Raw genomic sequence first — 12,844 nt, 5'->3', positions numbered from 1 at the left:
CGTTTCTCACCCCAGTCTTCGTCGATCTTTTCTCCTCCTTCTGCCTCCGAGCCTGTCTCCGGCTCGGTCCCAGTCCTGCATGTGCATGTCTTGCGTGGAAGCAAACGGCCGCGGCAAATGCTCACTTGGATGTCAGGGTCCTGCGGCTCAGTAACGGTTTCGGTCGTGACAGGCCTCGAGGAATTGGGTCATGGGACCCTCTTTGGGGGAGGGGGGCAGAGAGAGAGGAGGGGGTTTGGCTGACTGGGCAAACACGCCTGTGCCCTCGGTCGGATGCTGCTCTGCTTCGGATGCTGGGGCTGCTCGTATATCTGCTGCCGCCTGGCTTGTTTTTGGAGTAGTCTCAATCTCCTCTGAAGGGGTAAATTTCCCCGGCCATGCCTCTGGCCTGGTGTTGCATGTCGTGTTGCTGACGTCTCCGCTCACCTGGCTTGCGGATGCACCGTGATGGCCTAGCAATCGACGGCTGAATTCATCTTTGTCTGTCATCTTGGACGACCGTGCAGTGCTATCAAGGCTATTCAGCCTTGGGCTGCACGTTAGCCTTGCAGCAACAGCGTTTCCTGCGTCTAGACAACCCGTCCTGTACGTGTCCTCGCAGCCTGTGCATGACGGTTCGCTCGTCCGCTCAGTCTGTATATTGTTCTGTGCGGCCACAGATTGTAACGTCGACTCCACCGGCCTCCCTTCGTGCTCATCAGACGCATCTTGATACGCCGCTGCCCCCATATCCAGATTGTTGAGGTGGGGCTTGTCATGCGACGACTCAGGCTTTTGCATTTCGTCATTGCGCATCGTGGTAATACTTGGTTTTTCGATAGTCGCATTGCTCGCATTTTGCATGTCGTCCTCACGTCCCACTCCAAACCCCGTTCCCGCGCCTTGGTCTTCGTCTGCAGTGGGTCTTGCTTCCTCTACCGCTGCTGTTAACGAGTCTAGGACTGGTGGAGCAGAAAATTTCCGCATCCCAGTCGATGCTTCGTCGAGTATTGGCTCCTCCTCCTTGCGCGATGCCTTGTTACCTTGATTCCGAGCACTTGTCATGCTGGTTGTCTGCGCTGGGCCCCTGCTACATGTTCCCTTGGCCCGTCTTGCCAATCTGGCTGCACGAGCATCTGGTGGAGCCTCGCGATTCTGTTCCAACCTACCGGCTGCATCTCCGGCTGTCTCATCGGACTCCACCATCTCCACAGCCTCAAGTTCATGCTGTGTTGTCGCGACCCCCGGACTCTTCTTCCGTTTTTTCTCAAGATCATCCTCGCTCAGCTCCACCCACTTTGCGCCGACCTTTTTCATTTGCGTGAACCGTAGGAATGTCTGTCCCGACCCGCTAGTGTCCATATACTCCGATCCCTCTGGTGGTGCATTGCGACCCCTGACGTATGCGTCACTGGGTCGATGGTACTCCTCGCTACTACGGTATGTCTCGTGGAACTCGACAGAGTCGGAAAATTTGAGCCGTTTCCGCCCTGGCACAGAATTGGTGCTGCGCGATCGCTTGGGGGATGGGCGGAACGAAAGCGACTCCCTCGTCTCTTGCTGCAGCCAGGGATCGGACAGCTCGCCAGCGGACACAGGAGGTTGGTTGTTTGGCGAATACGACCTTGTACGCACCGTACCATGCTGTGGCTTCTCGTTCCCACCGCCGGATACATCCTCTTCTGGCTGTGCGTCTTCTCCGGTTTGGGTTCTCGCGGGCGCCTCGACCGTCTTGAGCCAATTATCGAATTCCATATGTGCTCTTTTATGATTGTCCCGCGCAAAAAATTTTGTGATTGAATCGCGTTTGTGTTCGAAAGCCGCCCACTCGCTATCCGCAGCTTGCACAGCGTCATAGAGCGCGCTAAACCGTTGGCATGTGCTGCATCCGAAATCCTCTGGCGACAGCACCGGCGTGAGCCCCGTGGGTGTGACGGTCGCGAGAGGCCTGGCGCATGACTTACACTTGACGGACGCGACGTCGCTTGCCATGCGGGAAGGTGTTTGGATCGGGACTGTTATCGATGTCGATGGGTGCAAAAAGGATGATTCAAGAAAACCGCTAGTGATAGCTGTAGGACTCAAGAGCAATGGGAAGCAGGTGCTTGGGGACAAGTACACGCGTGAGTGATATTTTCAATGGGTTGAGGACAGAGTGAAGGCGACTTGATTATGATAGACACGCAATCTGAATCCTCCCGTGACCCCCCAGAGCAACGCGCGACGTTATCAGTACCAACAAAGAAGCGCTATGCCGCGCGACACAACAAAGGAGAGAAATCGCAAATGGAGAGTGCCGGTCAGAGATGATGGCGTTTTGGGTTGTTGATGTCAAAGATGAACGCGACAGCAGCCAAAAAAAGGTTGATTGTCTCGCACACGTCATTCTCGATAATCCTTGTTTGTTTATTTGTCCTCATCGTCGCTTCCACAAACACAACGGCAATGCAATGCAATGCCCAGCGACGCTGTGCACCGGGCCTTGCAGTGTTATCCAGACACTTGTGCGCATAGTCTTGGATGCAGATATCATGACTACAATCATTCTTCAAGTTTGACATGCGGACCGTCTCCCAACACGTACAAAACAGAGCATCCATGCGTTACAGCACGTTGCGAGCATCAAATTGGACTCACAATTTATTCAAGTTCATTATCGTGACTTCATCAGTCATGTCAAATATATGCAGGGCCCTATGCCTCCCGCATAAGTCGACGTATTAAACCCCCTGATGCATTACTCAACTATCAAAAAATTTCTTCTCCACGTCCATGCTCTTCTCTAATTCCTCCTCTGTCATACCAGCAACTTCTAGCCCAAAATGATAATTATGCCACCCAACTTGTCTCTTGTACCTCTCCACATAGCCCTTGGTCATGTCCCTCCATGAGGCGTTGCCCACATCTTTCAGTCGCGTGTCGCCGCTTCCAAGCACCTTTGTCTTCCCATCAAGGCAAGTTTCGACGAATGTAACTTTCTCGAGACCACCGAATGCTTCTTTCATGATCCTGACCACCATGGCAAGATCGGTATGTGGTATAGCTTGAACATCGATGATGAGCTCGCTGAGATGCACCTCGTTTGTCAAAGCGCGCAGTTGGCAGCGCCAGAAATACGGAAGGCCGCCCATATCCTTTTGCACTGGGGGTTGCAGTAGGTCGAAGATCTGATCGGGTGCCAGCCACCGCACCGAATGTAGGAGTGCGCCCCGTCCAAAATGGAAGGCGAGACGGCGGATGTGGGAACGATTGACAGGCCCTGATTGCCACAGGAAATTTGTGGTTCCTGTCAAGCCAAAGTGGAAGACGGTCCGGTGCAGAATGTATGGCTGCAGCGTATCTGTAATGGCGGGGGAAATGCGTAATAGCGTGGAGAGACTGATGGGCGATTGGACACGTTTCGCACGCAGTCGGTAGCTGAGGTCAGGCAAAAGATCGTAGTGTCGTGTTAGCCCGGCGGCCGTCATCAGGATCATCTCTTGCAGCTCTTGAGGTAGCCGGAGAAAGGGGTGAAACAAGGGCTGGATGTCGACCGTGTCTTCGGACGCAGGTCGAGGGCCAAGGGCTTGCGAGCGTGTGGTGAAGGTGTCGTCTGCGTTCTTGAAGACGGGGTTGGAGTCTGGACCGATATTCTTGACGGCGAGGCGGGTGAAATAGAGTTTGTTGAAATACTCTCGGGCAGATAGCCAGCCAGAACCGCAGCGGATGACGAGTTTGTAATAGCCGCTTGGTGGATTGGCTCTGGCTTGGGAGGCCGGCTGGGCCGCGTCATCTTCAGTAAACGCATAAGTGGCCTCGTCCAGATCTGTATACGTGTCCGTGTGGTCGTATGCGTCCATGGGATCCATCGTCACGGTCGTCTTTGCACTCTGCTTCCTGCTCTTGCTCTTCCTGCCCATCTGCGGGCTAAACAGCCTGACAACAACCTTTTTCCTGCAGTCTTTGAAGCTCGAGTCGGTAAGAACACACTGCACACTCTTACCCAAGACCAATTCCTCGCTCCTTTTTGGATCAGGAGGCAGCAGGCTGATCTTTCCTTGGAAATGCGGGCTTGAGTCGTGGCTCATGGACCATTGTTTCAGGTGGCGTATAAATATCCGCCGTTGATGGACATGGATCCAGTGCTGGTTAACCGGGGTCCGGGGAGATCTGGCAAAGGGCAAGGGAGCGTTCCTGGCCGGGGAGATGGCGAGAACGGGTGGGGGAGTCTGTGGTGTTGTGGCGTGACTCTTGTCAATGGCTGCCGGCACGCGAGTCATGGTGAGAGAGTCGACGCGGGAATAAATAGTGGCGATGGGGCAGGTCAGTTGAGACGCGCGTGCATCAGTTGAAACGCCTTGGTTCACAATCGCTGCAAGGCGTGTCTGGTGATAAGCGTCACAAGCGACAGGCACAAGAGCGGCCCGGGGTGGCGTGGCTGTTTGTGGCGGGCAACCAGCAGCAATGGCGGCGTGGGCACTGCAATGCTTTCTGGCCGGGTATGTGGATACGGCGTGTGATGGATGCAAACACGATACGGGAGCGGATGGCGGGTGATGGCAGCACACGAGGCCGGGGGAGCGTTCAGTCCAGTTGACGGCAGTCCAGAGGGCGTCGAGGAGCCGCGCGTGACCGGCACGGTTGAGGGCGGCAACCTCGAAACAAGCGATCTTTTGGTTGAAACAAGATCTGGCCGATGGGAATCGGATGCTCAGCTGTCAACGTCGCCGTCGAGCTTGGGTATGGGACCTAGTCATGTATTGGCATTGGCTCGGCAGTCCCGGTTTTGCTGAGATGCACCATGACGACGGCAGTGCGGAGAAGGCCCATCATCCCCAACGGCGGCCGCTAGTCCCAAAACAGGCAGCACGCGCCACTTGTATATCGTCGTGGACCACGTCCGCTGCCAGCCCTGCTCGCACTTGTGGTCATCACTGCAGCCCGTCGCCTGTCAGTCTCACCACCATGGCTCTAGCGTTGTGCGAGAGAGAGAGAGAGAGGGCACAAGAAGCACTCCATTTTCGAGCGTGGCCAGTATGCCGGGTATCGTGTCCGAAAGCACTCAAGTGCCAAACGCCGCCGCCACGCTAGACATCGCCGTCGACCATCCATCACGCCCTCCCCTCCAGCCAGCCTGCAGCCCGTTCCAGAAGCCCGTTGAAGCCCTTGACGTTGGCCAACAGTCCACCGCTACGTGAGCCCACCGCCCCGGCTACCTTCTCTAGCAGCATGCTTAGCGGGAGGTCTGGACCCTCCTCTTCTCTGCCCTCTTTGCGCGCCTTTTCGCGGCCCTTCTTGACCGCGGCCTCAATCGCAAACATGCTGTCGCTGAGCTGATTCCGCCTGTCCACCTCGGCCTTCTCAGCGTGGTACTGTGTCTGGATGTCGTCTTGCTCCAGGGCAATCTCCTGCCGACTGTTCTGGAGAGCAAGCATCTCCTTGCGCACGTCGGCGTTAGCACGCCGCAAGAGCTTCATCTTGTGGAAGTTTGAGCTTAGCACGTCGTTGGCGTCTTGTAGATCCATCAGCTTCTCGCTTAGGCTCTCCTTGAAAGTGATGGAGAGGTTGATTTCGCTCCGGAGCTCCTTTCGCCTGTCGGCATCTTGGGCGTTTTGCAGCTTTCCTGCCATGCGTCTGAGACGATGGTCGATATTCTCTTCTAGAATCGAGCGCGTGATGTCTGCCGCGGTGATGCCCCGGACCGTCGAGCCCTTGATGCGCATCACTGAAATGGTATGCGTCGGCCCAGTGTACTTTTGACGTTTACGAGGTGGCTTTTCCGTCGATGGCTTGACCCGCTGTGCCAGGGTAGGGGAACATCGCTTCGCCACAGCCCGAGGCGCGGGCTCCACTTGGTCGTCCTCTTCCGGCGCAGGGTCCTCGTCGTCAGCCGAGGCTTCGCGCGTGCTCCATGTTTCCACGGTGGTTTTCTGTTTTGCACGTTGCGCTTCTCCATGAGCAGGAGAAACACCATCAACTTCTCCGTCGGCGGTCTCGCCCATGGAGCCTTGCTTCTTCTTCTTCTTCTGTGTTGGCTTGCGTGTGACTGGTGTGTCTTGCGCCTCGCTCTCTTGAACCCTAGTCTCTTCATTGCGTCTCGGACTTGTGTGTTTAGCTGAAGCGGCTATTGGGGTTCCCTCTTCTACGTCCTCTTCAATCACTCGTCGCGGTCTGCCGCGTGCACGCTTGATCGACTGTGGTGCGCTAACCTGCTCCATAGAGTCTTCGTTCGGTGTTTGCGTAATGGTTGGCTCCGATCTTGTTGGGGATATCTGAGTAGGTTCCACCTGCGGAGATAGCTCGTCGATAGCCATGTCCGTCTCTTCCTGTGGCGTTTGCTGTGACGGCATCTGGCTCCCAACTACACGCGGCGTAGCTACAGCCGCTTGTGGAGAAAGCTCATCTTCACTCCCAGCTTCGGTTGGCGCTGCAGCTGGCGTATTGGGGCTGGTCTTGTTGCGGGTAGCCAAAGACTTTCTCGGCTGCCCGCTTGGAAGTAGGCTGGGCGTTGCGGGGACCGGATCAGTCGACTTGGATCGTCTTGATGTCGAGCGCCGTGACCTTGCTGACGTGGCTCCATTTGCGCCTGCGGTTGGCGTATGTTGGGTGACGCTACCTGGGGACGCGCGCTGTTGTACCGTTGCTTGAGGGGGTGTCCGCTTCATCACGGTAGACCTGGCAAATACCGTCTCGCGCACGCTGCTGGTGCCCTCGTCCAGCACAGAAAGCTCGTCTGGCCCGTTGTCCTGCTCTTGCTGCATGGGCGAGGCGGTGCCCACAACTCTCCTGGCCTTCTCGGCCGAGCGCGCAACCTCATCGCGGTCGGGGCTGAGCTCGTCTTCTTCTCCCACGGCCGCGTCTGGCTGCGCATTTGGCGAGCCCCGCTTTCTCTTGCCCAGCTGCGGGGTCACTGTGTTGTCTTTTGGCGTGCTCGTGCGTTTGGATGCGGTACTGCGCTGAAGCGACGCGCTCCTGGGACGCTGTGCCGAGCCATTTGTGCTCTTTGGTGTGCTCTGGACTGGCGTTTTACGGGGGGATGGCTGAGGAGGAAGCGAGGCTCGTTTGGTGGGAGGCGCACCGAGAGCGCCAAAACTGAAGCCAAAGGATGCCTGGACTGAAGAAGGGCTGCGAGTGTCAGCGCCTGTATGCTTGATTGGATGCCACCAGGGCCATGTTACCCAGCACCGCGCACGCGCTGTTGGCGATGTTCGCGGCGATCTGCAAGACGGTGAGCGCAAACCCGGGAAACACAAGCAGCGTTTTCGCAGGATACATACCGACTGGCGCCATAACGATGGGGGTTGTGTAGCAATTACGGGGGGCACGCCTGCGCTGGTCGCGTCGTCGTCGTGGTGCATCACCGGCAGTGTTGTGAGGGCCGACGCGCTACTCAGCCCATGGCACAGCGCTCGGACTTGGTCACCCCCGCAGCAATTCCATTCGCTGCCCACTTCGCAACACCACCACAGCAGCATTGGCCGTCTTCCAACATGGGCTGGCTGTGGAGTAGCAGCAGCAGCGCAGGCAGCCAAGACAACCTCGATCCCTCTCTCCGCGAATTCCTCACAAAGGAAGCCCCCACGGGCCCCAAGCCTCTACTACCATCTGCGCCGCCCAAAGAGAAGCCTGCACAGGCACAAGCACCCACATCGCCCTCGCCGCAAACCCAGGAACAGACCGAACCCCCGAAGCCCAGGGTCCCCCCGCAGTCTCAATTCCAAGATGGACGCTATGCCCATCTCTGGAAAAACTACACGCCCCAAGACGTCCTCAACGACCGTGGAAAGTCGGAGCAAGACCGGTTACGGGACCTAGTCGATGCGTACAACGACCGCAAGGCCTCAATTGGCCGAATAGCAATGGAGAACTGCGCGCTGGAGTACATGGAGCAATTCGAATGCTTCCGACGGCCCAAGACATGGTGGTCCAAGGGCACACTGTGCGCAGACGAGTCGCGCAAGTTCAACCGCTGCTACGATCTGCAGTCCAAGTTTTTGAAGGCCCTGGGCTACATGACCATGGATGCGCGCACCCCCGAGGAGGATGAGCGCATACAAATGCACGCCGACAAGCTGTACCAGCGCATGCTGCAGCAAGAGGCCGAAATGGAAAAGGCAAAGGCAGAAGGCCGCCCAATGCCCCAATTCGAAAGCGTCTTGTCAAAAAGCAACATTGCCCAAGCAATGGGTGGCCCGTCCCCCACTACCAAGACTGTATCTGCAGCAGAGCCTGGCAACCTGAGTATTGCAGACGAAAATGAAGTTTGGGCGCAAATCAAGCCAGAAGCACGGAAAGAGTACGAGAAGAAGCTCGAGGCTCTGACGCCCGAGGAGCGCGAAATCGAGAGGATGGCCGTGGCTGGCGAGCTGAGAGCCCAGAACGGTGTCGCGAAACAGCTGGAGCAGACTTTCATAGAAGAACGTGTGGCTCGTATGAAGAGGAGAGAAGCTGGCCAAGCCACGTTTGGCGATACCATCAAGACATTGTGGGGATGGGGCTGATGACAGCCAATGCAATGTACACGTACTTTATGTTTTGATATCATGTAACATCACTCACGATACAAAAGGTAGGACCGCATTTGAAGCGGATGATTAGACTGTCACTCTTGCATTGACAAAGACATGATGGACAATGCAAGTTAGAAGATCCCCTCTACGGCTATCCCTACGCATTCTAGTTAGCTATGAATGAAGTGCTCTGCTATGAAAAGATACTTTTCCAGGACAGAGCGCATAGCAGACTACTTTGGTTCTGACAGATGAGGTGCAGTTTCCATCTGCAACTAAACCTAACTAGTACTAGCTTGATAGACATGGGGAACTGAATTGCCCAAGAGTTGACCGAGTGCTTCAAGTCTCTTTGTGACCCAAAGGTACCATCTATTCGACCTTGTTCTTAGGAATTAAGATTTGCTAACTCATAGCCCCAATGGGAACAGTGTCTAGCATACAACGCTGCAACCAACATGGACTACGCCTTGCACTGTCAAACATCACTGTCCCGCCTTCGTAGATCCTGAACCTACAGCATACTCACACAATGCTCTACCCCCAGATCACTAAAAATCCTCCAAACCCCTCAAGCGCACTTAATTCTCCACACCTAATCCACAAACCTCGCTAGGTTCAACATACCCATCCAACGGTACGCCTTCCGCACCACCCTCCAACCCCACAATGCCATCGTCTTCAGTCCCCACACGTGACCTGTCGCTAACGGTATCAGAAATCGCTCTTCTCACCCTCTTGCTAGTCTCGCTAAACGGCATCTTCGTCTGTCTATCATACTACCTAGTAGACCGCGCAGAACGCGCGCAGCCTGATCCTGAAACAGGCGGCACCGAGCTGCTGGTTGCTCGGTTTGAGAGTGAAGAGTGGGCGGATGATGCTGCTGCTGGAGAGCCGCTGCCGTTGTATGCCGAGACGCTAGGGGATTGTCCCCCGGCGTATGCGCATGTTGTTGCGTGTGGGTTTGGTGGCAGGTATGGTGGTGAAGAGGATGTTTATGGGTGAGTATGTGGAGTGGAGTGGTGGTGATTGGTACGTGGGTTATACGCTGAGGTAAATTTAGGTTGCTTGAGGTAGGTTTGTTGGAATGCAGTTGTTCATTATACGCCCTATTTGTCATTCTGTGCTTACAATCGTAGTACCGATATGTCTAGGTTTGTTATGATCTACATAATGTGGGGTGCAGAATTATCGCGACTGTCAACGTGCGTATGGCAAATACCGTTTACGTCTGGATCTCAGTACATAACCAGTTCACGACGCTCAGTCTGAATAGTAAAGCGCGTAGTCCGAGTCGTCGATGATGTCCCTGCAACTGGTCGGACCGCCATCCCAATCATCATCTCAATAATCATCCCAATCATCATCCCAATCATCATTCCAATCATCATCCCAATCATCATACGGGTCGAAGTAATTGCAAGGAGGCACATAATTCCACTGATCCAAAAGCATATTTTGTTCTTGGCTCCACGGAGCCATCGCCCTGTTTGGACCGTGAGGCTGATAGTCGGATCGCTGAGACATTGCGACGCGTTTTTTGGATTCTTCATCGACGAGGTTGCGCCACTGGTAACTTTGCTTCCTGAATCTCTCCCGCAACTCAGGGAGGTACCGGACATCACCGACACAGTAAGATAATATATCCTCTGGAATCGGACGCTAGTTGAACACGGCATACGAGCCGCGATATTCCGCCTTGTACAATCGCTCGCCTTTCTCCTTAGCTCGCTTCCAACAAGCTAGTTGGCTATTGTACGCGCGCAATTCGCTCTCAACGCATTTGGCCAGGCCGTTCAAAAATTTCCGGGATCCGGTGGTCTTTCTGCTTGCACTCTCCATAAGCTGGACGTCCTCGACCCCCTGCAACGCCACGCTGAAATGCGCAAATAGCGCATCTGAATCGTTGCGAACGTCGAAAAACACTTTTGGAATCTTTTCGTCCTCAAGGATATCTTTTAGCGTCGTCCGTTTGGCACCGGCAGTGTTGAACGCTTGTGCGCCCAGCGTATGCACATCGAGTAGGTAAACGCGTTTGGTCGGGATGCCGGTATCAATTAGGAGGGTAAGGATGGAAATGGATCCTTCACGGCAGAGGTTTACGCCTTCGAGGTCTATGTACATGGTTGGCGAGTACGGAACTGGTGGTGCATGGCGGACGACGAGCCAGTCGACCAAATCACTGATTCGCTCCGTAGTGTTTATGATTTCTGTTTCAATGCCCTTCATACTTGGTATGTATATTGTATCACTATGAAAGTGTAGACACGAAGAGGGAAGAGGGCAGACTTGGTTGGAAATTGTTACTTATGTGTAGCAGTCTTTGCAAGCCCGCAGAAGCAACGACTTAAGTTGAGCCAGAGCAACAAGCCACTGCAGCGGCAACAGCAATGCACCACCAACGGAGAAAAAGCAACCGCTGACTATATTAATCTATCGATGAATGAGGACAGCAGATAGCAGAGACAACCAATGACTACACAAAGTTTTCTTATCACACAGCTGCGCACCTACATGTGTGACACCATTCTTACATACGCCAAGCACGGGAAATGTGCTACAAGGCAGTGAATGGTTTCTTGTCATGATACAACTGGCCTTGTCGAAAGCGGGGTATGCAGCTCGATAAATCCTTTGGTAGTTGTCGCACGCGTAGGTGCGGGGTTGTATAGCCTGAAAGAGTGTGGTATACGGAGGAGTTTGTATCTTTTCGAGTCCCCACCTAGCCGCACTGCTTCACAGAATAACAGTACTTCAACGTAAGTAATGTAAGTTTATAATTACTTAGACTTTTATGTTAGTTTATCATATGTAGCACTATCAAAGCCTGTATATGAAATTATGATCTTATTATTAGAGGTAATATGAATAGCAATCTTAACTCATGAATACTAGATAGGGACCTAGAAATACAACTTCTCTTATATAGCTATCACTTATTCTTATTAGGATAATAGATTCTTATTACCATTGCAACGACTTATTGCTCCCGTGGCCTTGCAAAGGCTGCGAAATAGTTTAAATACATATTTATCGAAAGGATAATAAAGCGTGATATTTCTACAGAATTCAGCCTGCTCAGACGTCAGCTGTGATAAGCGTGCACATGCGCGTGGTTAAGTCACCATGGTCTTGCATACACAGAGCTTCTTCGAGAACAATAACTTCTGCCGTTGCACGATTGGAGCAGATGAGCGACCCAACCATACCCAATCAATAGGTAGCTTGTAGTTATCAGTAGTGGTAGCATGTAATCCCTCGTTACAGAGCAACGCGCGGTGGAAAGCTACGTCAACTCCACGAAAGAAACGGTCTCTGTATCGACTGCATCCGATTGAGCACCACGGCCACGAATCATGTTCACAGGACTAAGCATCAAAGCAGCCTCTGTACGAACGCATCAAAGACCGTCTGGAGCAAGCTAGAGTCAATATAATTGCTAAAAAAAATTAGGGCAAATCTGTAGGCAACACTGCGCTGGCTCAGCCTTACAGCCAGAGGCATCTTCACCACTGACTAAAAGTATGTGTTGACACCAGGCCTAGCAGTGAGCGGCCAAACTGTTCCTGTCACCGAATTGTGAGCCATGTCTGTCTCCTGCTGTACCTGCTGTGAGAGATCTGCCTATTTTGTCTTTTGCATACCACAGAACTTGTGACGTACTCCCTCAATAAGATAAAGCGATATCCGTTCACTACTTAGTATATGCATTGATTGCGGTGTAATTGAGAAGTACAGGGAGGCGGTAGGACAGACGAAGGATCAACGGCGGGTCTGCGGAGCTGTAGGGCGGCGCGATAGCGTATCTCTATGGCATGTAAGCCTTCGCGTTAGCTATAGCTGTACGTTACGCTTCCTTCTAACGTTGCACATTGCACCATGGCCGTATTAGAAGCGGGTTGTTGTTTGGATGCTGGGTGTGTTTATCGACACAAACCTATTCTTTATCCGAGCTGATCTTCTGGTGAAGTGGAGCGTCTAGAAAAGCGCTACACATCCACTCAAGTACTGCTATATTTACAATATTAAAAAGTATCTATAGCGTCTTGTTACGTTCAACTTTATCGATGTATTGTTACAAGTAATACCCTTCCTGCTTCGCGTAAAACCATAGAATTATAGAATATAAAATCATAGCGACTTATTACATGCGGTGTTGGCTATATAGAAATAGACGTTATTAGATGTTTTGAAAACATTCCCTGAATATTGACAGACTCAACCGTGAGGTTTCTATGGACATGTCAAATTTCAGCCGTCAAGGCCCCTTGATTGGTGGCTGTGGATAACATCTGGAATGGAAGGGAGATGCAGCACAAGTCCTTTTACACGGGATGCCTTGTGGCTTTGCATCAGGGGTGAACGGTCATGTCTTC

General features: G+C 53.3%; 6 protein-coding genes across 6 annotated transcripts; 2 read left to right on the top strand and 4 right to left on the bottom strand.

Annotated features, from left to right (window-relative positions):
- Nucleotides 1-147: 147 nt before the first annotated feature.
- On the bottom strand, nucleotides 148-1,971 carry SETTUDRAFT_35263 (uncharacterized protein; the record flags this gene model as incomplete). The annotated part of the gene is made up of 1 exon (XM_008032476.1): nucleotides 148-1,971. One exon carries the CDS (start codon nucleotides 1,969-1,971, stop codon nucleotides 148-150), a length of 1,824 nt encoding a protein of 607 aa, XP_008030667.1.
- A 749-nt stretch (nucleotides 1,972-2,720) lies between these two features.
- Nucleotides 2,721-4,238, bottom strand: SETTUDRAFT_35262 (uncharacterized protein; the record flags this gene model as incomplete). The annotated part of the gene is made up of 1 exon (XM_008032475.1): nucleotides 2,721-4,238. The coding sequence occupies one exon, from the start codon at nucleotides 4,236-4,238 to the stop codon at nucleotides 2,721-2,723; it is 1,518 nt and encodes a 505-aa protein (XP_008030666.1).
- Nucleotides 4,239-4,975: 737 nt separating this feature from the next.
- On the bottom strand, nucleotides 4,976-7,177 carry SETTUDRAFT_123131 (uncharacterized protein). Its single transcript, XM_008032705.1, has 2 exons — nucleotides 7,137-7,177; nucleotides 4,976-7,083 (listed from the first exon to the last, which is right to left on the bottom strand). The coding sequence occupies exon 2, from the start codon at nucleotides 6,717-6,719 to the stop codon at nucleotides 5,070-5,072; it is 1,650 nt and encodes a 549-aa protein (XP_008030896.1). The 5' UTR covers nucleotides 6,720-7,083; nucleotides 7,137-7,177; the 3' UTR covers nucleotides 4,976-5,069.
- Nucleotides 7,178-7,439: 262 nt separating this feature from the next.
- On the top strand, nucleotides 7,440-8,609 carry SETTUDRAFT_123130 (uncharacterized protein). The gene has a single exon (XM_008032704.1). The coding sequence runs from the start codon at nucleotides 7,449-7,451 to the stop codon at nucleotides 8,457-8,459; it is 1,011 nt and encodes a 336-aa protein (XP_008030895.1). The 5' UTR covers nucleotides 7,440-7,448; the 3' UTR covers nucleotides 8,460-8,609.
- Nucleotides 8,610-9,137: 528 nt separating this feature from the next.
- SETTUDRAFT_35259 (uncharacterized protein) lies at nucleotides 9,138-9,473 on the top strand (the record flags this gene model as incomplete). Its single annotated transcript, XM_008032474.1, has 1 exon — nucleotides 9,138-9,473. The coding sequence occupies one exon, from the start codon at nucleotides 9,138-9,140 to the stop codon at nucleotides 9,471-9,473; it is 336 nt and encodes a 111-aa protein (XP_008030665.1).
- A 657-nt stretch (nucleotides 9,474-10,130) lies between these two features.
- SETTUDRAFT_35258 (uncharacterized protein) lies at nucleotides 10,131-10,697 on the bottom strand (the record flags this gene model as incomplete). The annotated part of the gene is made up of 1 exon (XM_008032473.1): nucleotides 10,131-10,697. One exon carries the CDS (start codon nucleotides 10,695-10,697, stop codon nucleotides 10,131-10,133), a length of 567 nt encoding a protein of 188 aa, XP_008030664.1.
- Between the last annotated feature and the right edge of the window lie 2,147 nt (nucleotides 10,698-12,844).

This window comes from Exserohilum turcica (genome assembly GCF_000359705.1).
Source record: "Exserohilum turcica Et28A unplaced genomic scaffold SETTUscaffold_8, whole genome shotgun sequence".
NCBI classification, from domain to species: Eukaryota; Fungi; Ascomycota; class Dothideomycetes; order Pleosporales; family Pleosporaceae; genus Exserohilum; species Exserohilum turcicum.
This window is presented reverse-complemented; position numbering and strand designations above follow the sequence as displayed.

Bases quoted from the DNA above. Each gene is read 5' to 3' on its own strand.
- SETTUDRAFT_123131 (XM_008032705.1), bottom strand. From the start codon at position 6,719: ATGCAGCAAGAGCAGGACAACGGGCCAGACGAGCTTTCTGTGCTGGAC.
- SETTUDRAFT_123130 (XM_008032704.1), top strand. From the start codon at position 7,449: ATGGGCTGGCTGTGGAGTAGCAGCAGCAGCGCAGGCAGCCAAGACAAC.